Below are 24,536 nucleotides of genomic sequence, written 5' to 3'. Positions count from 1 at the left end.
CCTCCCGCTTTGACGAATCTTCTTCTATCCGTCTATCGTCCGTCTACCCGCAAATTCCGATCGGATACTTCTACCAAAAGAACAACCTACACCGGTTACTCTGTTCTTATCCTTGGCTGGAAGGACTGGGTCTTGATATCACATAGATTGAAAGTTGCTAATGCAATGAAGCTTATCACCTGATCACCACCGTTTTCCCAACGATACTTCTGTGACACCGGCTGATCCGAACCACCGTTCATCGTTAATGTAAAACAAATTGAACCCTTCTTTAATCGTAGTTTTACCTTCTTTTAGACTCCTCCTTGATATTCCTCCTAATATCAACCACCAATAAAGATGACAAACACCTGTTGATCCTTCCCTCGGTCGCCAAACGAAACCCTAAGCATCCTCGCTCTTCCGTTTCTACCACGACACACCCATTGGCTTTTTTGCCAAAAACAAATTCGTACTCCTCGCTGCGATTTTCCTCCTTGGCGAGAAAGAGTCTCCGGCAATTAAAACACGATCAACAAACTCGGTCAAATCTCCCCTTCTTCTTGATCAGTTGTTACCTTTCGGCAATGTTTGGACTCCGATTTCAACCATGAAACCATACCCGAATCAGCTGACATTGATTTCTTATAATACAACCTAAGCAGCTCCCAAAAAAAACCCTTTTTGTTTAGCAATAAAATCAAGATATTACTACTGTGAACATCATCCATGCATTCTACCTAGCCCATGGCTTTTAATTATAAAATCCATGCAACTATCACTGTTCCATTAGCTTTTTTTAACTACGAAAGATTCTATGATGTATTTGAATAATCCACCCACTAATAAATTAGTAATTCAACCATTAGAATGTGATCACCTTTCCGCAAAGCGATTTCACCGTTTCACTAACTTGTAATTTTAATTACACCTCAAAATTTTCGACCCAAAGAAAACCAACACCCATTACATTGTTTTCTTTTTTTCCCTTTCTTAATTTGCTACACAAAGTATATCCAAATTGCAGCCGCTTCGCAGAACCCTTCAAGGTGTTGCCGCCGTACGAACAAAAACGAACGCCACAGCAGGTCTGCCTGACTTGCGCCGCGTGTACACACCGCCGTTGCATCCCCGTGAGGGGCTACTCCCCTTTTTATCAGAAAACGACTCTCAGAAGTGCCAAGCTCTAATACCAATTGTTGGAAAATCAGGCCTTTGATCAAACACTAAAACACGATTTGAACGAACTCGTTCGACTCTTTTTATTATTTATCAATGAAAGTACACCAATACAATAATCCTAACCATCTATTTATACTAAACTCATTCTAGTCCTAACCCGACTCAACTCTATTTATATAAATAAAATAACCAACTAAATAAACCTATCTAATTCAAACTAGAATTATCCTTAATTAAAATATAAAAAAACTCAATATGTAATTCATCAAGAAATATCTATAACCTGCTTAATAATTACCCCTTAAATTCAAGATTAATCTCTTCAATATATATAGACGGGGTTATATACACAAAATCGTGCATTAAATAGATAATTCATGTATTTACACATGTATAGGTTATAAATAAGTGAAATATGTTCTTTTTACTTATTTCATAAGAGCCGAATAAACATTGCATTTTTACCATGGGTAGAGTTATTCTACAAAGTCTCCTAAATCTAGGAAGGGTACAAAAACACAATGGATCGCAAAATAAAACATAATGCCAAGTGTCGAATACCCAACTCTCGGATGACGTTAGATGGATCTTCGTTGACGTCAAGAGCCTTTATCTCCGTTACTACAAAAGAACAAACCGCTAGCCTCGCCACGGAGGACCCCAGAGGGGGGATCCGTGACCAAGCTCCGGCGTGAGAGTAAGTAAACTTGCCGGAAAGGTAAAGGAGCTTATTCCGATGAGTGAGTCACCGGAATATTTCCTCGTAGGTGTGAATCAAGTGAACGGAATGCATGTGTGCAATAAATAAGAATGTTGGTCAGAATAAATGTAGGAGTAATAAATGAGGGTGAAGTAAATGAGATAACTCCGGAGATCATACCTGTCTTTGCCTTCTCCTGCTTGCCCTTATATATAATAGCTGGTCCTTATCTCATGCACTAGATATTTCTCACATGTGATCTAACGGTTTTTGTGGGTTCTCGGGGGGTGCAGACACGTGTCTGACCCCCAACGGCAGGATGTCCACCTTATTTAATGCTACAGCCGGAGAAGTACATTCTCTCAGCCAAGATCCCATTCTTGTCGAACATTAAATGAAGCCTGTCCTCCTTGCTAGTTGTTTTCCCGCTTTTCTCAAAGGAAAGAAACCTTAATGGGCAAGATAACCCTATCCTTTGGGCTTACTTGTAATTAGGCCCGTATAAGGGTAATCCAAAATGGGTAAAATGGGCTTTCCTATTGGCCCGTCGTCAAGTCATCTTTAGTCCCTGGTTCTGAGACCCGAGGCTCATGATCCAGGGCTGAGTCATAACCGTTCAATGAGAGATTTTCCCCTCATGTGGGTCCACTCCAGGTCAGTTATAATTAACCGTCCCCACTAATCATCATACCGCCGAATACCTATAGCGGGAGTTAACCCCTTAGTAACACGTGCCCTTTTTTTGAATTTTGAAGAGACTAATGACATGACAGTTACCTGCATGTCAGTTATATCTCTTTAAATATGTAACACCTCGAATTTTTGTGACCAATGATGTGTTAACACGTGTCATTTTTTTACACGTGGCATCTATAATAAATAAAGGACTAATTTTGACAAACCTTGAAAGTATATAAATTCGAGGGTTATAAATGTCAACAAGGGAAAATATGTTGTATAGTAACCCTAAATAAATGCTTGTACCTTCAAACGAATAAATCATAAATCATACGGAAGCGGAACGCGGAAGAAAGTGAGAGATTACGAGCTACAGGGGTTAACTGTGTCAACATGTTTAATTATACCTCTGAGTGACCCTTTAACGTTCCCAAGGCCTCGTAACAGTATTATACGCTCACTAGAATATACAGTATAAGTTCCGCGAAGTTCCGTTTTAAAACGAAAGAGTTATACTCAAATTCGTTTGAGAAGGGTTAAAAGCGTCAATAATGAAAGTTAAGGCTTTCTGAATAAATTAATAAATAAACCGGGGACTTAACAAACGCGGGTAAATAACACGAGGCCCCTATCGGTAAATAACCGAGGGCCAAACCGCAAAGTTACCCCTTCAAACCCGAAAGGTCAGGTAAATCATTACGAAAGATTTCGTTATTAATTACCGGATTCTGATAATCATTACAAAAGATTTTAAAAATCTAAAAAACAGACCTCACGCAACCTGCGTGAAGGTTAGGCTTAAGTGTAGGCGGGCCGCGAGCCTCCTAAATTACACGCCTGATATTTGAACTTTAGGCGACCCGCGTTAAAGGAGCATGGAACTTCCATGCGGGTCGCGTAAAGTGCCCAGATGCAGAAACATTGTAGTTTCTTGCCTTTTGAACATTGTGAACGATCAAACCTCAATAAATGAGGCATGGGCACCCTACACTTGACCCATACACCTCAGGAGACATCTACCCATCATCATGATCAGTGTAGGTTGTTGTGTAGTGATCTAGAGAGTTTTCTTTGGCTATAAATAGCCACATTATGTTCATAACATTCACCACAACACAAACACTTCCATCTGATCATTCTAAGAGCTCTCTAGCTTCCATCTCTGCTCTCTAAGCAAGAACACACTTCTGTAAGTCGTTCACAACCATTTTGATCATATATTTCCATAGTTATAGCCTATAAACACAACCGTCGTAACTAACGGTTGTCAATACAATAACTTGCAAATGGTTCAGTCTTATGACGAATCAAAAGTGGTTATGAGATGGTATTTATGTGGGTAATAAACCTCTAAAAGGGTTCCCCCTGATCACCACTCTAACTATGTCAAATATCGAGTCAAACGTGCGGTTAAAAAGTCAACAGAAAGCTATTTTAGCGATTTATGCATAATCTGTAATGTACATACTAAGGAACCTGTTTTGATAATCATAAAATATGATATTAAGTATATAAACTTGTTTGCGCTCGTTTGAATCGATCATTTGCTATATTGAACCGGTTCGGAGCCGAATGTCGCAAAAGTTTGACTTTTGCTTTGACTTCAGTTCTGACCCGTTTTAGTGAGGTATAGATATGCCTTAGGACTCTCTTAGGACCAGGTCACATGTTGGTATAAACCTCTGTGATCGGTTCATGAGTTATCCGAGTCTTTTGCGCATTTCCGTCATTCGCCTAAAAGTTGACCGTAACGGCCTTTTGAAATTAAAACGAGTATTTCGGACACGTGAACGGACCAAAACCTTGATTATTAAATTATGAGCATGTCCTTAAAGTTTCACGTCAATCCGAGGTCTAGAATGAGAGTTATGCTAATTAGCGCAATTTAAATAAACTTTTGTAATAAAAGGCGCAATTAGCATAACACCTATCTAAACCAAGATTTCGTCACCAAAACTTTTACCCACTGTATTAAAATAATATTTTGGGAATTTTAAAGATTTTTAATAATTTTTACCTCGCTCATAACCTGCGGTTATGGCTACGGTTCGGTAAATACCGAATATGCCCTTTTCGGCCAAAACATGAGTTCTACAAGGTCTTTTGACCCGATTCCAGTTGCTACTGGTTTTAAATAATAAATAAAGTATTTTAAGCTTTATAAGCTGTTCGGGAAACTCAGATTTCCTGTAGAACTCGAAAAGCCCTTTTAAAGCCTTTAAAATGACCGAAAAGCCCCTACGGGGCATAATATTAACTTAAACTCGTTACGGGCGTCACGGAAGGTATCCTACTGATACCACAACCCATTTAAGGCATATTGACTTAGGAAATAAGCGTACGACTCTCATAGTTAACCGTTTCGCCTATTGCGCGCACGGTTCGGCTTATGAAACTAGTTTTCATAAATTAGCCGATACGGGTCAAATTATATTATTTGAACCCCAAAATCCAGAGTGTGAACCTTGAACCCATATAAAACAAGTCTCTGAACTTGTTTGGGGCAGAATCACATTCCATTCTCGGTTTTCGCCTTTCACGCGATTAAACCATATCTATATATATCGGAACCAACCGGTCTAGGCTACGGCCATTATAACGACTCGTTAGGATTCTAAGAGGTTAATTAAAACCTTCATTCCAGTTTAGGAGCCCCAGTAAAAGCTATCGGTGATTTAATCCAATTAAGGAAATATACTTGCAAAGGTAAATACTTTAACTTATTTCCCCTATATGGGCTTGGGCTACGGTATATTAATACCGCTTGATTGAGCATTATATTCTTCCATCGCTTAGGTGGTTAAATTAAATAATATGATCGGCTCATTTAAACAGTTTTGTTGCTTATAAGCCTTTGGGGGGTTTACTGACCGTTGTCCCGGATATCCTTGGCATCATTTTACGAAATGGCCACGACCATCGACATCCCGGTGTAGGCGTACACCCGGTATAAAGTGTCGACATTAAATTAAAAGACGTAGCCGTTGGTTTTTATACTACGGTTTTACGCAAACGTGGTGTGTCTATAAATCTTTAACCCGGCACGACCCGGGCTACTGAACGCATAAAAGAACATGTAAAACGTTTACAAGATTTTATTATAATTTTCCCAAGTTATAAAAGAGTTTGTGCCTTGAGCATTCAAATCAATTTTAATAAACATTTTCAAATGTGTCAGTTGAATGTATTTACCAGTGTAAACTGACGTATTTTCCCCAAAAAGATTAAGTGCAGGTACCTAAACGTAAATTGGCTGGTATTAGCTCCCTAGCGTCGTGATAAGTCTCGCAAGCTTGATTGCAGTATCTGATGGAACAAATACTTTATGTTTATTTACGATCCACTGTGGATATATTCAACCCCTGTAATACATTTTGATATTACAACCAGAGGTTGAAGTTTATATATTTATCTTATGCTTCCGCTGTGCATTATATAATTGTGTGGTTTGACTATATTGTTGCCAACATCGTCACGGTAATCCCCCACCGGGCCCACCGGTGAGACACGTGGAAATCGGGGTGTGACAGGTTGGTATCAGAGCCAACATTGAGTGAATTAAACACTTTCCTAATGTGTTTAATCTCAATGACACAATTGCACATACTTGAGTCTAGACAATAACATAGGACAAATTCGGATTTATACTCCTTTTTGTCTTTTTCTTTTATTATTGGAATTTAAAGTTTTATAAAGCAGGAAAATGCCACCTGTTATATTCCGAGGAAGAGGAAGGGGACGAAGAGGCAGAGGAGAAATCGTGACACATCACGATAACGAGGCCGGACCATCTGGTACAAGACATCCTTCGATGACACGGAGCGAAGAGCCACAACGACGAAGAGATCTTTACGAACCCGCGAGGCATTCCACTTCGCACAGCTCGACGCCATCCTACCGGCACTCCTTTGGGCCAAATTCAGAAAATGATCCCAACAACCCACAACCTTCCTTCATACCTCTACAACGTTCGGTATCACACCGAAATTACGACGACCCTACTCCATATTACATAGGTCAGTTTAATCCGGCTGATTACATACAGGAACCTTCAGGTTTTGTTCCACTAGGGCCACAAGACCACTTTTCTGAAGATCCCATGGAGGAAGATGAGGATCCTACTGAACCAGCTCGTGGTACGCCCACGCATCCGATAGAAGTTTCTGATGGGTCATCCTTCCATGGAACGCCCTATCAAGGACCTGACAGTTTCCAAGCGTTGTTTGACCGACATGAGTGGTACTACACGCCACCTCAACAGACATCACAACAACCGCGACATCCACAGGATCCCTCTGAGGATTCACGCTTTGAGGCAGTTACGCCACCACCTCCGCCACCGGCGCAACCAGTAATACCTGATCCGCCAAGGCGTAGGAGGACGAATGCTCGTATGTCTACACGAGGAGGAGGGGGTATCCACTTCAGCACTCCTCGACACTCTAGTAGTAGCCACTACCCGCCACTACAAGAAGAAGGACCTTCAAGTCCTATACAGGAGGCGAACTCCGCACCAGCTGCACGAAATTCGCCACCATTTGGGTATGACCAACCCATACCTGCTTATACGGGTCCAACGGCTTACAACCCGTTCGAACCATCACAAGCACAATACAACTACGGCTATGAGCGCGACCCATATGTGGTGTCGGCAAGATATAATGCGCGCTACCCTGACGGAGCACATGGAAACATGGGACCACCGGATTACTCAGCTCATGGGTATCCGATACCTCCAAGACCTCCAGTTCCACATCAAGCGCCGCAACCACGTTTCTCTCCTCCTGAACAGGAAGAAATACTCCATCGACTGGATCGTGTGGAGAGAGAGTTCGAAGAAGAGAAAAAGAGCCACCGAGGATTTCTCAAAGGCTTGGCGAACCTACTAAAGGGCAAAAAGAAGAAACGTGACCATTAGCCCTTAATAGTTGTACGAATGTAATTTCTACTTTAAAATAAGTCCCTGTGTGGACAACTTATCGTATTTCAGTCCCTACGTGGACTTATCTTTAGTCCTTGCATGGACATCTATCTTGTATTAGTCCCTGCGTGGACTTGTCACTTATTTTTAAACCTATATGGAGGTATGTACTATTTGGAAGACCCGTTTAGGGCAATATGTAATTGTATTTGAGATTTTGGAATGTATGTTATGAGTTTTGTTTTAATATGTATAAAATAAATCAAAACCATTCCTTTTATATTGATCTGCCTAGATAGAGAATCTTAAAAAAAAAAAAAAAAAAGGTGAAACCTAGCTTGGTGTCTTTAAGATCCAGTCAAGATGGTATGACCTAATTGAAAAGATTCTGATTCCCGGTTAACCTCTGTACGCATGTTAACAATCATGGCAGATGTGATTCGTTAAAATCACGCACGTCATTCTTATACAATAATCCTTTAAGGATTTCAAAACCCAACTGAATGATTTATAAATCGTGGGTTAAATCACCAATGAAGGTGATCAGTATTATTAAAACATCCATTAGTGATGTAATGCCTACGGGCCAATATGATTAAAACATCCATTAGTGATGTAATGCCTACGGGCCAATATTATTAAAACATCCGTTAGTGATGTAGTGCCTACGGGCCAATATTATTAAAACATCCATTAGTGATGTAGTGCCTACGGGCCAGTATTATAAAAACATCCATTAGAGATGTAGTGCCTACGGGCCAACCATATTAAAACATCCATTAGAGGTGTAGTGCCTATGGGCCGTAATAATTGTCTTATAAAGACAAAAGACAGTGGTAGTCTATGACTCTCTGTCAGAAAAAGGTAAGAGAACTACGGTTCAAACCTCTATGCCTTTGATTCTCTGAAATCTCGGCTAATATTATAAAACATCATCATGATTAGGCTTTATGCCGCCAATACTATTTATATAGCTGAAATAGGATATATTCGAATCCTAGTATGTAATGAAATAAAAAGTTAACCAAATATGGTCTCTGTACCATGGTTGACAAATTGTCATAAAAGACAATTATATAATAATCTCCTAAATAAAATTTTGTTATCTTCTGTAACAGATTCAAGTTACAATGGCGGATCCCAATGGAGAGAACAGCCACACAAATGAAGATGACTATGACAATACGCCAGTGCATCTGACAGGCGCACAACTGAAGGCTCTGATTGACAATGCTGTTCAGGCAGCTATTGATCGTCAATATACTGAGTCCCAAGGCAAAACCGTGTCAAAACCACCCTCTAAACCAAAGACACACTCCAAACCACCCTCTGAACCCAAGAAAGATGACGACAAACACTCGTCCACTGAGCACAGCGTTCATCGCGATAGAGAATATACTGACGCATCCAGTGCTAAGGGTTGCACCTACAAATACTTTGTATCATGTAGGCCCCGGGAATTTACAGGGGAGAAAGGTGCTGTTGATTGCATCACCTGGCTGGATGAGATGGACACTATAGTGGACATCAGCGGGTGTGCAGCGAGGGATGTGGTGAAGTATGTGTCCCAGTCTTTTAAGGGCGAGGCCCTGGCATGGTGGAGGGCGTTGGTGCAGGCATCTGGTAAGTCTGCTTTGTACAAGATGACATGGGAGGAATTTATTGCTCTCATAAAAGAAAACTACTGCCCTCAGCACGAGGTTGAGAAGATTGAGGCGGATTTCGTCTCACTGGTGATGACAAACCTGGATCGTCAGGCATATCTGACAAGCTTTAACACCATGTCACGCCTGGTGCCATATCTTGTGACACCAGAACCTCGAAGGATTGCCCGCTTCATTGGGGGCTTAGAACCGGCAATCAAGGCCAGTGTGAAGGCCTCTAGGCCGACGACCTTCAGGTCAGTTACTGACCTCTCCTTGTCGCTTACACTTGATGCTGTCCGTCTGAGGGCACAAAGGAGCAAGGAGGCTGAAAAGCGAAAACGTGAGGATGATACCTCACGAAAGTCTGGGAAAAAGCACCATGGAAACGGTGAGGGCAAGAGAGGGTCGGAGGCAAAGAAGGAGGGGCAAGCTGATGGAAGACCTCACTGCAAGGTCTGCAAGAAACCTCACTCCGGGAAGTGTAGGTTTGCGTCTGGTTCACAGTCGCAACAAAAGACTCCATCCTGTGGGCTATGCCAGTCCAAGGATCATAAGACTGTGGAGTGCAAGAAGATCAAGGATGCAACCTGCTATGGTTGTAATGAAAAAGGGCATATCAAGAGTAACTGCCCTAAGTATGCCAAGAAGGCGGAAGAGACAAAGAAGTCAAATGCGAGAGTTTTTCGCATGGATGCAAAGGAAGTGGTCAAGGACGACAATGTGCTTACAGGTACTTTTCTCGTAAATAATATATTTGCAAGAGTACTATTCGATTCTGGCGCCGACAAATCTTTTGTAGACTAGAAATTTTGCCAACTGTTAAATATGCCTATCAAAACCCTTGATGCGAAATACGAAGTAGAATTAGCGGACGGCACGATAGAAACCGTCTCAACTGTTCTAGAAGGATGTGAAATGTCCATTAGGAACCATTCTTTTCCTTTATCTCTACTTCCCTTCAAATTAGCGGGTTTTGACATTGTGCTAGGCATGGACTGGTTATCCCATAACCAGGCCCAAATCATTTGCGGCAAGAGGCAAATAGTTTTAAAGACTCCGAGTGGTGAATCTCTTACCATTCGAGGGGATACGCATTACGGATTGCCCGAAGACGTATCAATGCTGAAAGCTTCAAGGTGTTTGAACAGAGGCTGCGTAATTTACATGGCTCAGGTGATAATTGAAGAACCTAAGCCGAAGATAGAGGATCTTCCTGTCATTTCTGAATACCCCGAGGTTTTTCCCGAAGAACTACCTGGTTTGCCGCCAGATAGACAAGTGGAGTTCAGAATTGACATCATTCCTGGAGCAGCTCCGATAGCAAGAGCACCTTACAGGCTAGCTCCAACGGAAATGAAAGAACTGAGGACCCAGTTGGATGAACTGTTGGCGAAGGGTTTTATCAGACCCAGTTCATCTCCCTGGGGAGCTCCTGTCCTATTTGTAAAGAAGAAGGACGGATCGATGCGGTTGTGCATCGACTATCGAGAACTAAATAAAGTTACTATAAAGAATAGATATCCTTTACCAAGGATCGATGATCTATTCGATCAGCTGCAAGGAGCGAGCTACTTCTCCAAGATCGACTTGAGATCGGGCTATCATCAGCTAAGGGTCAGAGATGAAGATGTACATAAGACAGCATTTAGGACTCGCTATGGTCATTACGAGTTCCTAGTGATGCCTTTTGGGCTCACAAATGCACCGGCTGCGTTCATGGATCTCATGAATCGCGTTTGCAAGCCGTATTTGGACAAATTTGTCATAGTCTTCATCGACGATATCCTTATATATTCCAAGAACCAAGCAGACCACGAGAAGCATCTTCGTTGCATTCTCGAATTACTACAACGTGAGAAACTCTACGCCAAATTCTCGAAATGTGAATTCTGGCTACGAGAGGTCCAATTTTTAGGTCACGTTGTGAGCGAGCGTGGTATCCAAGTGGATCCCGCTAAGGTAGAGGCAGTCATGAACTGGCAAGAGCCAAAGACGCCTACCGAAATCCGTAGCTTCCTGGGGTTAGCAGGATACTACCGGAGATTTATTGAAAAATTTTCAAGGATTGCTGCGCCCTTGACTTCCTTGACCAAGAAGAAAGAAAAGTACATTTGGGGCCCAAAGCAGCAAGAGTCCTTCGAAATACTGAAGCAAAAGTTAAGCAACGCACCTGTGCTAACATTACCTGAAGGTACAGATGAATTCGTAGTTTACTGCGATGCATCACACACGGGCATGGGGTGTGTGCTTATGCAGAAGGGCAAAGTGATTGCCTATGCTTCAAGGCAATTAAAGGTGCATGAAAAGAATTACACCACCCACGACTTGGAGTTGGGTGCCGTTGTATTTGCACTGAAGTTGTGGAGGCATTACCTTTACGGTATTAAATTTGTGATTTATTCTGATCACAAAAGCCTCCAGCACCTGTTCAACCAGAAGGAGTTGAACATGAGGCAGCGCCGTTGGATGGAAACCCTGAATGATTATGACTGCGAAATCAGGTACCATCCCGGCAAGGCGAATGTAGTCGCCGATGCCTTGAGTAGAAAAGAAAGGGTAAAACCTATTCGAATCAATGCCAAGAGCATTGAGGTCAAGAACAATTTAATTGAAAGGATTTTGGCTGCACAGCGAGAGGCTGTGTTGGAAGCTAATTATCCTAATGAAAAGTTAGGAGTAACTGAGGAGCAGTTGACTCTTAGCAAGGATGGAATCCTTAGAATGAACGGACGTATATGGGTTCCGATTTATGGAGGACTACGAGATGTTGTTCTCCAGGAAGCCCATAGTTCCAAATACTCAGTCCATCCTGGAGGGACAAAATGTACCAAGATTTGAAGGCGAATTATTGGTGGATAGGCTTGAAAAAGTCCGTAGCCGCCCACGTAGCAAAGTGCTTGACTTGTGCTCAAGTCAAAGCCGAGCACCAAAAAGCCGTCTGGCTTGCTACAACAGCCTGAACTTCCCGAGTGGAAGTGGGAATGCGTAACTATGGACTTCATAACCAAGTTACCCAAAACCAGGAAAGGAAACGATACAATATGGGTCATAGTCGATAGGCTGACTAAATCAGCTCATTTTCTACCCATCAAGGAGACGTATAGCTCCGATATGTTAGCCCAACTTTATGTTGATAAGATTGTAGCCTTACACGGCATACCTGTGACTATTATCTCGGACAGGGATACCAGGTACACGTCTCATTTCTGGAAGAGTTTCCAGCAATCTTTGGGCACGCGTTTAAACTTTAGTACGGCTTACCATCCACAGACGGACGGTCAAAGTGAGCGTACTATCCAAACGCTAGAAGACATGCTTCGTGCATGTGCGATCGATTTAGGTGGTAACTGGGATAAGAACCTACCCCTGATCGAATTCTCCTACAATAATAGCTACCACACCAGCATAAAGGCTGCACCTTTCGAGGCATTATACGGTAGGAAATGCAGATCGCCTGTTTGTTGGGCGGAAGTAGGGGAGGTCCAACTATCAGGACCAGAGATTGTTTTCCAGACAACGGACAAGATTGTCCAGATCCGGGAACGTCTCAAGGCTGCCCGCGATAGGCAGAAAAGCTACGCTGATCCAAAACGTAAGGATCTTCACTTCGAAGTAGGTGAAAAAGTGTTGCTTAAGGTATCACCCTGGAAGGGGGTGATGCGTTTCGGCAAGAAAGGCAAACTGAGTCCGAGATACATAGGACCTTTTGAGGTCATTGAACGGGTCGGATCAGTTGCCTATAAGTTGAACTTACCTGAAGAGCTCAATGGAATTCACAATGTGTTCCACATCTGCAATCTCAAAAAGTGCTTCGCCGATGAATCATTGGTGATTCCACACACAGATGTGCATATAGATGAGAGCTTAAAATTTATAGAAAAACCTTCGTCGATTGAAGATCGACAGGTGAAGAAGCTTCGCAGAAAGCACGTACCGATTGTAAAAGTCAAATGGGATGCTCGTAGAGGTCCTGAATATACGTGGGAAGTCGAAGCTACAATGAAAGAAAAGTACCCCTATTTATTTGAGTAAATCTCGGGTCGAGATTTATTTTAAGGGGGTGAGGATGTAACACCTCGAATTTTTGTGACCAATGATGTGTTAACACGTGTCATTTGTTTACACGTGGCATCTATAATAAATAAAGGACTAATTTTGACAAACCTTGAAAGTATATAAATTCGAGGGTTATAAATGTCAACAAGGGAAAATATGCTGTATAGTAACCCTAAATAAATGCTTGTACCTTCAAACGAATAAATCATAAATCATACGGAAGCGGAACGCGGAAGAAAGTGAGAGATTACGAGCTACAGGGGTTAACTGTGTCAACATGTTTAATTATACCTCTGAGTGACCCTTTAACGTTCCCAAGGCCTCGTAACAGTATTATACGCTCACTAGAATATACAGTATAAGTTCCGCGAAGTTCCGTTTTAAAACGAAAGAGTTATACTCAAATTCGTATGAGAAGGGTTAAAAGCGTCAATAATGAAAGTTAAGGCTTTCTGAATAAATTAATAAATAAACCGGGGACTTAACAAACGCGGGTAAATAACACGAGGCCCCTATCGGTAAATAACCGAGGGCCAAACCGCAAAGTTACCCCTTCAAACCCGAAAGGTCAGGTAAATCATTACGAAAGATTTCGTTATTAATTACCGGATTCTAATAATCATTACAAAAGATTTTAAAAATCTGAAAAACAGACCTCACGCGACCCGCGTGAAGGTTAGGCTTAAGTGTAGGCGGGCCGCGAGCCTCCTAAATTACACGCCTGATATTTGAACTTTAGGCGACCCGCGTTAAAGGAGCATGGAACTTCCATGCGGGTCGCGTAAAGTGCCCAGATGCAGAAACATTGTAGTTTCTTGCCTTTTGAACATTGTGAACGATCAAACCTCAATAAATGAGGCATGGGCACCCTACACTTGACCCATACACCTCAGGAGACATCTACCCATCATCATGATCAGTGTAGGTTGTTGTGTAGTGATCTAGAGAGTTTTCTTTGGCTATAAATAGCCACATTATGTTCATAACATTCACCACAACACAAACACTTCTATCTGATCATTCTAATAGCTCTCTAGCTTCCATCTCTGCTCTCTAAGCAAGAACACACTTCTGTAAGTCGTTCACAACCATTTTGATCATATATTTCCATAGTTATAGCCTATAAACACAACCGTCGTAACTAACGGTTGTCAATACAATAACTTGCAAATGGTTCAGTCTTATGACGAATCAAAAGTGGTTATGAGATGGTATTTATGTGGGTAATAAACCTCTAAAAGGGTTCCCCCTGATCACCATTCTAACTATGTCAAATATCGAGTCAAACGTGCGGTTAAAAAGTCAACAGAAAGCTATTTTAGCGATTTATGCATAATCTGTAATGTACATACTAAGGAACCTGTTTTGATAATCATAAAATATGATATTAAGTATATAAACTTGTTTGCGCTCGTTTGAATCGATCATTTGCTATATTGAACCGGTTCGGAGCCGAATGTCGCAAAAGTTTGACTTTTGCTTTGACTTCAGTTCTGACCCGTTTTAGTGAGGTATAGATATGCCTTAGGACTCTCTTAGGACCAGGTCACATGTTGGTATAAACCTCTGTGATCGGTTCATGAGTTATCCGAGTCTTTTGCGCATTTCCGTCATTCGCCTAAAAGTTGACCGTAACGGCCTTTTGAAATTAAAACGAGTATTTCGGACACGTGAATGGACCAAAACCTTGCTTATTAAATTATGAGCATGTCCTTAATGTTTCACGTCAATCCGAGGTCTAGAATGAGAGTTATGCTAATTAGCGCAATTTAAATAAACTTTTGTAATAAAAGGCGCAATTAGCATAACACCTATCTAAACCAAGATTTCGTCACCAAAACTTTTACCCACTGTATTAAAATAATATTTTGGGAATTTTAAAGATTTTTAATAATTTTTACCTCGCTCATAACCTGCGGTTATGGCTACGGTTCGGTAAATACCGAATATGCCCTTTTCGGCCAAAACATGAGTTCTACAAGGTCTTTTGACCCGATTCCAGTTGCTACTGGTTTTAAATAATAAATAAAGTATTTTAAGCTTTATAAGCTGTTCGGGAAACTCAGATTTTCTGTAGAACTCGAAAAGCCCTTTTAAAGCCTTTAAAATGACCGAAAAGCCCCTACGGGGCATAATATTAACTTAAACTCGTTACGGGCGTCACGGAAGGTATCCTACTGATACCACAACCCATTTAAGGCATATTGACTTAGAAAATAAGCGTACGACTCTCATAGTTAACCGTTTCGCCTATTGCGCGCACGGTTCGGCTTATGAAACTAGTTTTCATAAATTAGCCGATACGGGTCAAATTATATTATTTGAACCCCAAAATCCAGAGTGTGAACCTTGAACCCATATAAAACAAGTCTCTGAACTTGTTTGGGGCAGAATCACATTCCATTCTCGGTTTTCGCCTTTCACGCGATTAAACCATATCTATATATATCGGAACCAACCGGTCTAGGCTACGGCCATTATAACGACTCGTTAGGATTCTAAGAGGTTAATTAAAACCTTCGTTCTAGTTTAGGAGCCCCAGTAAAAGCTATCGGTGATTTAATCCAATTAAGGAAATATACTTGCAAAGGTAAATACTTTAACTTATTTCCCCTATATGGGCTTGGGCTACGGTATATTAATACCGCTTGATTGAGCATTATATTCTTCTATCGCTTAGGTGGTTAAATTAAATAATATGATCGGCTCATTTAAACAGTTTTGTTGCTTATAAGCCTTTGGGGGGTTTACTGACCGTTGTCCCGGATATCCTTGGCATCATTTTACGAAATGGCCACGACCATCGACATCCCGGTGTAGGCGTACACCCGGTATAAAGTGTCGACATTAAATTAAAAGACGTAGCCGTTGGTTTTTATACTACGGTTTTACGCAAACGTGGTGTGTCTATAAATCTTTAACCCGGCACGACCCGGGCTACTGAACGCATAAAAGAACATGTAAAACGTTCACAAGATTTTATTATAATTTTCCCAAGTTATAAAAGAGTTTGTGCCTTGAGCATTCAAATCAATTTTAATAAACATTTTCAAATGTGTCAGTTGAATGTATTTACCAGTGTAAACTGACGTATTTTCCCCAAAAAGATTAAGTGCAGGTACCTAAACGTAAATTGGCTGGTATTAGCTCCCTAGCGTCGTGATAAGTCTCGCAAGCTTGATTGCAGTATCTGATGGAACAAATACTTTATGTTTATTTACGATCCACTGTGGATATATTCAACCCCTGTAATACATTTTGATATTACAACCAGAGGTTGAAGTTTATATATTTATCTTATGCTTCCGCTGTGCATTATATAATTGTGTGGTTTGACTATATTGTTGCCAACATCGTCACGGTAATCCCCCACCGGGCCCACCGGTGAGACACGTGGAAATCGGGGTGTGACAAAATACCCTATCCCCCTTTCAGATTTCCTATTCAAACATTTCGATTTCTTTTCTTCTTCGTAACAATTCCCCTTAATCATCGTTCCTTCTCCGATCATGAGTCGCTCTGGCCGTTCATCGATAAGATCAGTTCTGACGGCAAAGGACTTGAAGTCCTTCGTTGAAGCGTATAAGATCCCTGAACAGTTTTCTCCTTCCTTGCCGGGTCCTAATGAACCGGCGGAGTGTACACCAGACAGAATCCCTATTTACACACTAGCTTTTTCCTCTTGTGGGGTTCGGTACCCTCTTTCCCCTTTCAAAGTTGCTTTACTTCGTCATTTTGGTGTTCACTTTTCTCAGATTCACCCTTTAGGGTTTATGAGGGTGGTCCATTTTGAGCTATCCTGTGCAGCCATTTCAGGGGAGCCTTCTACTCCTCTGTTCTGCATGTTTTATAAGCTAGCTTCCGACGGGGATTGGTTTACTTTTGCAAAACGGCAGAACAGTGTCTCGAAGCCTTGTTACAGTTTCATGCCCACCTCTACTTATCCGAAGGATTGGAAAAGCAGATTCATCTTTGTCTCTGCTGCCATACTGCCGGAATCCTCATTGCCAAAGGATCTTGATGCTACGATTGAAGACGTTGTTCCTACCCTGTCTGCCACCGAAACCGTTCAGTGGAAGCGGATGTGCGAGAATCCGACGAGGGCGTTCACTTTTTCTGAAGAGATGCTTGCCATGGGGGGGTTGAGCCCCTCCTATCCAGTCCGTCCCAGGGCTTTTTTCGGCAAAAATGGTATTTCTTTACTCTTGATCTGTTACTTATGGTTGCCCATTTTCTATGTCTTAAAGGTTGTGCAGTCATCTTTGGTGTTTCTTCTTTGTGTAGAGGTAACTTTGTGGAGGCTTCTTCAGGGCGATTCCAAAGATGTCAAATTTGTGGTTGACAACGAGATCGATCCCGGATTGAACGCGGAGGTGCAGGTTGCTGGGGGATCCGTTCAGGCTGGGGGTTCCGCTGCCGTGGGTGGTGATGAGGAGAACCCTTCTGATGAGGAGGAAAGTTCCCCTGACTTTCCTCCTGTTCATCATTCTGGCCAAAGTGATGATGAAGACGTGGAAATTCAGTTAGTTCGTAAGAGAAGATCTGCCAGTCCTCATCCAGCCCATGCTCCCCGTAATATCCATCAAAGACTTCGGAGTGCCAGTGGTCAAAAACCCCCTCCTTCATCGAAAGCTGTCTCTGATCTTCCCCCCGTCGGTATCAAAGGTTCTCTATCTAAACATCTGAGGTCTTCGAGCCTAGTAAGTGCTCCTTTGCTGGTGAGTCTTGTCTTCCTTTCGTTCCATTTTTCCTGTTCTTGCCATGTCTCTGATGTTCTTTTTCTTATTTCATAGGGGAGTTCTCGGGAGCCCATAGAGATTCCTACTGGTCCCTCTTCTTCCCGTGTCTGGGATAAGGCCTTTGAGGTGGGCATAGCCCGTTTTTCCTCAGCTTTTGAGCTTTCGCCCTCTCATGCTACTGGGACTAGCAGACCCACTCCCCTTGAGGGTCCTACTCATCGATCCCCTCTTGCTCCCCTGTTTGCTGATGCTATCCCGCTTACTTATGTCCCCAAATGGAAGGTGACCAGTTCCTCGGTGATAGGGACTCCTGAGTCTGCTAGAGACTTCTTGAGTCATGTTGTTCCTCCTTCCCATAAATTTGTGAATTCTGCTTTAAGGGACAATCTTTTCGAGGATCAGTACAACATGTCCCTGTGTGAGAGCTTTTTTAGGGGGGGCTGGTATGTTGCAGAGGATTGATGATCTGAGGAGGGCAAACGAAGGGCTTAAGGCTGAGCTTAAGGCTTCCCAGTCTATTGCTGCTGGACTTAGGTGCCAAGTGGTTGATGCTGAGAGGAAGCTGCAGGAGGGGAAGGTACACAGTCCTTTCTCCCCCCTTTTTTTATATACTGATCTTTTGTCCAGGGGGATGGAGCTATGCTGGAGAGAAAAGAGCGGGCTTGGGAGCAGGAGATGGCGGTGCTGGTTGGAGAGAAAGAAGAGTTGGCTGCTGAGCTGAAGCATTTAAAGGAAGTTGGCTCCGTTTCCCAGGAGCAGCTCAACACCATGTACGCGGACTATGGGATAACTTCTGATGACAACCAGCAATTGGCAAAGGAGATGCATTGGCTAATTACTGAAGACTTTGGAGCCTTCCTTGCTGCTGTTGCTCAGTCGGAGGATTTCAAGAGTGGCCTGGAAGAGGTGTACAGGGCATACAGGGATGTTGGCTATCAGTCAGGATTGAAGGATAGCTATGCCGATTCCGCTCAGGGCCTGGGCAGAAAGGAGACTCCTCTTTACAATTCCAAGGCAAAGAAGAGGTTGTCCAAACTGAATGAAGAGTTTGGGCGTAAAACCCCGGCCATCCTTGAGAAAATCCTGAAGCATCCACTGATATCCATTGATGAATTAAAAGCATTGTTTACCTCTGCCGGCCCTTCGTCTCCACCATCTCTATCCGGGGGTAATCCCCAGTGAATTTCAGACATTTAACATTTTTCGATATGGTTGTAATATGGATAACTTACTTGCCCTAGGATACTTTTGAACTTTGTTTTGTTGCTTAGGAGGGGGTCCTTCGTGTCGGGAGGCCTCCTTAGCTTCTAATCATGTAGCTTATGATTGTGTATTGCTTCCTTGTTTTTGCCTGTTTCTTGTTGTGGCTGTTTGTTTTGCAGGGGTTTCTACCGAGAGTCAGTTTGGTGCTTCCCTGGAGACTTTTAGACTGTTTAGCGAGGAGTCGTATCTTTGTTTCGTTTTGCTGTATTTGTTATTTCGTGTGTTATTTACTCTTGCCAAGGCTACTGAGGCCTTTCTTTGCGTATGTACTTTATATGAATAAAGCAGTCTTCCTTTCGTGGTTTTGTTTATAGGAGTATGTTGTATTTTTTGTTTGTTTGTTAAACTATGATTGTCTGTTCGAGGCCAATCGATGGACAAGTTTATAATGTGGTATTATGTTTTTGACTTGTTCTGTCCGTTTTCTTCGTGTTAGCTAGACCCTTATTAGCCCCACGGCCGGGCTTTTGGCATGTTTGGGATGCCTTGTACACGTGTACTTGCCTGTTAATTAGGTTTAATGGTGTTCCTGGGCACGTCTGCCTAGGTGTAATGTCCATTGTTTTCTCAAAAGAGGACATGTTCTGTCCGTTTTTCATTTACTCCTTAGGGATTTATACTTCCCATCATAGATTGTTACAAAAGGTCTGTCTTTGGGGGAACCCCAGATTAATAGTTAATTGTTACAAAAGTGGCTCTTGGCCGTTTTCCATGGGGGTAGAACCCTTACACATAATATTTCCTAAGCTGCATGAGATTCCAGGTCCTGGGGACCTCCTTGCCTTCAAGTGTTTCCAACTTGCAAGTTCCTTTGCCGTTTACCCATGTGACTCGGTAGGGTCCCTCCCAGTTGGGGCCTAGCTTTCCGGTGTTCTCCTGCAGGCTGGCTTCATTTGCCCTTAGGACTAGGTCCCCAGGGACAAGGGTGAGCTTTCTCATCCTGGCGTTGTAATAGCTTTCCAGCTGCTTCTTGTATCTGGCCTCCCTGACTGCTGCTATTTCTCGTCTTTCTTCCAAGAGGTTTAAGTTTACTCTGAGATCTTGTTCGTTTTCCTCCTCCCGGAGCCTCATCCGGGCGGTTGGGGATCCTATCTCAGCTGGGATGACAGCTTCTGTTCCGTAGGTTAGGCTGAAGGGAGTCTCCCCATTGCAACTCTTAGGAGTGGTCCTGTATGCCCATAACACGAATGGTAGTTCTTCCAGCCATCCTTTTTGTTTTCTCCCGAGTCTTCCCTTTATTCCTTTGATGACACTTTGATTAGCCCTTTCTACCAATCCGTTGCTCTGGGCATGGGTGACGGATGTAAACACTTGCTGAATCTGCATTTGCTCGCACCATGGTTTGAAAGGCCTTCCAGCAAACTGGACCCCATTATCGCTCACCAGTTCCTTTGGGACCCCATATCTGCAGATGATGTTGTCTAACACGAACCTCCTCATCTGTTCCCCGATAATTTTTGCCAGGGGCTTCACCTCGATCCACTTGGTGAAGTAGTCGATGGCCACTACCACGTATTTGACCCCTCCTGGACCTTCCGGGAATGGCCCGATTATGTCGATGGCCCACTTTTGGAAGGGCCAGGACGTTGAGACAGGTACCATGGGGTGTTTGTGCCGGTGGGTCATTGGTGCATGTATCTGACAATTATCACACCTCTTGATCTCCTCGGACCCTGTTTCGTACATCCGTGGCCAATAGAACCCCGCGTTCATTGCCTTGGTTACTATTGTTCTAGGCCCCGAATGCATTCCACAAATCCCTTCGTGCATCTCCTTAATTACATACTCAGCTTCCTCCATGTCGACACATTTAAGGGATGGACCTAGATACGATCTTCGATACAACTCCCCATCAATCAGTTCATATTGCAGGGCTTTGACCCTTATCTTTCTGGCTGCCCATTCCCCCTCGGGTAAGATTCCATCCCTGAGGAACTTGATGATCGGTGTCATCCATGTTTCCTGGATACCCTCAACTGCCGCTACCTCCTTCGCGTCATGGGAAGGAGATGTCAGGACCTCCACTTTAACTTCTCTTGCGAGGTGGTCGAATGCCACTGAGGCCAGCTTACTGAGGGCGTCAGACTTTCTGTTTCTTCCTCGGGGGATGTACTCCAGTTTGAAAGTTTTGAATGCCTTGGCTGTTTCCTTTACCTTCGCCACATATTGAGCCATGATACTGTCTTTGGCTTCATACTCTCCTTGGTACTGCTTTACTACCAGTTGTGAATCAGTGCTAGCTTCCACGTGCCTTGCTTTCATTTTTTTGTGCCAGCCTCATTCCTGCCAAGAGTGCCTCATACTCTGCAGTGTTGTTGGTGTTTTCGAAGTCCAGCCTTATGGCGTATGTCAGCTCGATCCCTTCGGGGCTTATCAGTGTGATACCTGCCCCGCTTCCTTCTTCACTAGAGGCTCCGTCGGTGAGCAATTTCCACACTGCTCCATCTTCCTTTTCTCTTTCCTCTTTCTCTAGGGCTTCCCATTTTAAGAGCTCCCTCTCTTCCTTCTCAAGGACTTCTACTAAGAAGTCGGCCAGTATCTGCCCCTTCATGGCCGTCCGAGGCTTGAATTCCAGAGAGTGTTCTCCCAGCTCCACAGCCCATTTAGCCAACCGCCCTGACAGCTCTGGTTTCCTGAGTACCTTCTGGAGAGGTTGATCAGTCATCAGGACAACCTTGTGTCCTTGGAAGTACCTCCTGAGCCTTCGGGATGCGAAAATGAGGGCTAATGCCAGCTTCTCTAGGGGCATGTAACGTTCCTCAGGGCCTTTAAGTGTCCTGCTGATGAAATAAATGGGGATCTGCTTCCCTTCCCGTTCCACCATCATTACTGCACTTATGGTCGTCTTCGAGGCTGACAAGTATAGGAGCAGAAGTTCCCCGGGCACCGGGGTGACCAATGTTGGGAGCTTGCAGATGTAAGCTTTCATTTCTTGTAAGGCAGCCTCAGCCTCTGGAGTCCATTTAAACTTGTTTGTTTGGAGGCAGTCTTTCAACGCTTTCATGAAGGGGAGGGTCCTATCAGCTACCTTTGATAAGAAACGGTTCAATGCTATCAGTCTCCCGTTTAGTTGTTGAATGTCCCTCAGGGACCTGGGAAACCGCATCTCAGCCACAGCTTGAGTTTTTTCCGGGTTTGCTTTGATTCCTCCTTTAGTGACCACTACTCCCAACAAATTCCCTTCCTCTACTCCAAAACAGCATTTCCCAGGGTTTAACTTCATGTTCACATCTTGCATAGTGTTGAGAGTCTCGGCTATATCATCTATCTTGCATAGGCCACTACTTCAGGGCACTCTTGCATTTGTCACTTAAGTGGCTTCCCACTTTGATCGTTTGTTCTGGGAACCTGTCGCAAAGGACCCACTCTTCTACTCCCTTTTTCTGGGGTTTCTCAGGTGCTTCCTCTTTGGATACAGAAGAAATTACTTCGTAAGCGGATTTAACCCAGGCTAAGCCCTTCGGTGTCTGAAATACTAGAGCTCCGTGAGGGGTGGATGCCTGTGCCTGTAAGTACCCAATCCCAGGTCTTCCTAAAATCGCGTTGTACTTTGAGGGTGCCCGGACCACTGTGAAGGTTAGGTTTATCGTTCGGACCCGGTCCCCTACTCCAACTGTGAATGGGAGCCTGATCTTTCCCAGGGGGTGTGATACACTGTTGTTGAACCCCACCAAGGGGATAGAGTCTTCTTCCAGCCGATCTCTTACATCTCTGTCGAATCTTAGGAAACAATGCTCATATATCACTTCGACGCCGGACCCCCCATCCACATGTATTTGGGATACCTTGTGGCCAGCTATTATGGCCGAGATATTTAGGGGTAGTCGTTGCACTTCACTTTCTTCCAGGTGTGGCATGAGGATGGGAGCCTTCATGCAGTCTGGGGAGCCTAGGATCCTGGCCTTTACACTCCGGGTGGTATCGAACTCGTTCCTCCTTCTAATCATATCAACATCTGCCCTCCCCGGCTCCCTTGCATCTCTTCCCTTGCGATCCCCTCCCCCCTCCTTGATTTCCTTGACCAAGTGGGCCAGCCTTCCTGTTTTTACTGCGGCCTCTATCTCTCTTTTCAGATACATACAGTCATCGGTTTTGTGCCCAAAACCTTTATGAAAATCACAATACTCGTTTGGTTGTGCCTTCGGCCCGGGTTTTATGGGTGGTGGCCTTGGGAAGGAGTTCTTTACCCTCTCGGTGGCCAGTATCTCACTTGGGGTCTTGGTGAGGGGGGTGAAGCTATTGGAGTAAGGAGGGGGACCCCTCCCTCCAGGTCTATACGGGGAGTATGGGGGCCTCGTTTTGTCATGCAACATTCTATCAAAAACAGGCTTTCGGGAGTAAGGTGTACCTTTGTCGGGGAGCTTTGCGGCTTGGGTGACCCTCCGAGGTGTGACATCCGTCTCCTTAGCTTTGCTGACTGTATCTTTCCCCCTGACAAAGGCTCTGACTCTGTCCATAAGGTTGTCAAATGAGTGGGGGAACTCCTCCCCCAGTTTCTCACACAGCTGTGCATGCTTCAACCCGTTTATGAAACTGCTGATCTTCATGACCTCCGGGACGTCTTTGATGTTCATGCTTTCCTTGACGAATCTCTCCATGTACTGATCTATTCACTCATTGTCCCTCTGCCTTATGTGGAGGATCTCATTTGGATTCTTGACCACCTTTCTCTGCTGACCAAAGTTCCTGAGGAACTTCTCGCTTAACTCTTCATAACTATCAATTCCCCCCCCCGGAGGGAGGCTGTCAAACCAGAGCCGGGCTCCCTCTGTTAGGGTTTGTATAAACATGTGGCACCATACAGGCATGGACCATCGCCCCAGCTGCTCCGCTCCCCTGAAGGTATGAAGATGGTCTTCAGGGTCTCTTGTCCCGTCATACCGGTCAAAGTTTGGGGGTAATTTTGTTTTGGGGAGCATTGGTGCTTCTGCAATTCTTCGTGTGAACTTCGAGACCTCAGCTAAGTCCCGTGGTAGATAGGGTTGATCCAAGCCCTTATCGCTTTGATTATCCTTTTCCTTCCCTTTTTCCTTCGACTTCTTCCCTGTGATGAGGTCTTCCCTTTCTTCTGAAGACATTTGTCTGAGGGCGGTCATGAATGTTTCTAGCGGGTCACCGTTGTTGTTCTTGTTTTGGAGATCTGTCCCTTCTTGGTTGGAAGGTGTGTCAAAAGAGAGTCTAGCCCTGAGACTGTCAAGTTTTTCTTGTCTCTTTAAATCTTCAAGGCACTTTGTTAACTTCTCTCTATGCATGGCCACAAAATCCGGAGTGATATGCTCCGTTCTTTCTGGGTTTTCCACCTGGTTCTCGTTGCCTTCTTCATGGGTTATGTCCTCCACAGTGACCCTATCCAGATCATTTCGTGCCGTCTG

At 43.7% G+C, this 24,536-nt stretch overlaps 1 protein-coding gene across 1 annotated transcript; it reads right to left on the bottom strand.

Moving 5' to 3' along the window:
* Positions 1-22,445: 22,445 nt before the first annotated feature.
* Positions 22,446-23,762, bottom strand: LOC110892642. Its single transcript, XM_022139796.1, has one exon. It carries the CDS (start codon positions 23,760-23,762, stop codon positions 22,446-22,448), a length of 1,317 nt encoding a protein of 438 aa, XP_021995488.1.
* Between the last annotated feature and the right edge of the window lie 774 nt (positions 23,763-24,536).

This window comes from Helianthus annuus, chromosome 12 (genome assembly GCF_002127325.2).
Source record: "Helianthus annuus cultivar XRQ/B chromosome 12, HanXRQr2.0-SUNRISE, whole genome shotgun sequence".
Classification (NCBI taxonomy): Eukaryota; Viridiplantae; Streptophyta; class Magnoliopsida; order Asterales; family Asteraceae; genus Helianthus; species Helianthus annuus.
Note: the sequence above shows the minus strand (reverse complement) of the source record. Positions and strands in the feature narration are given on the sequence as shown.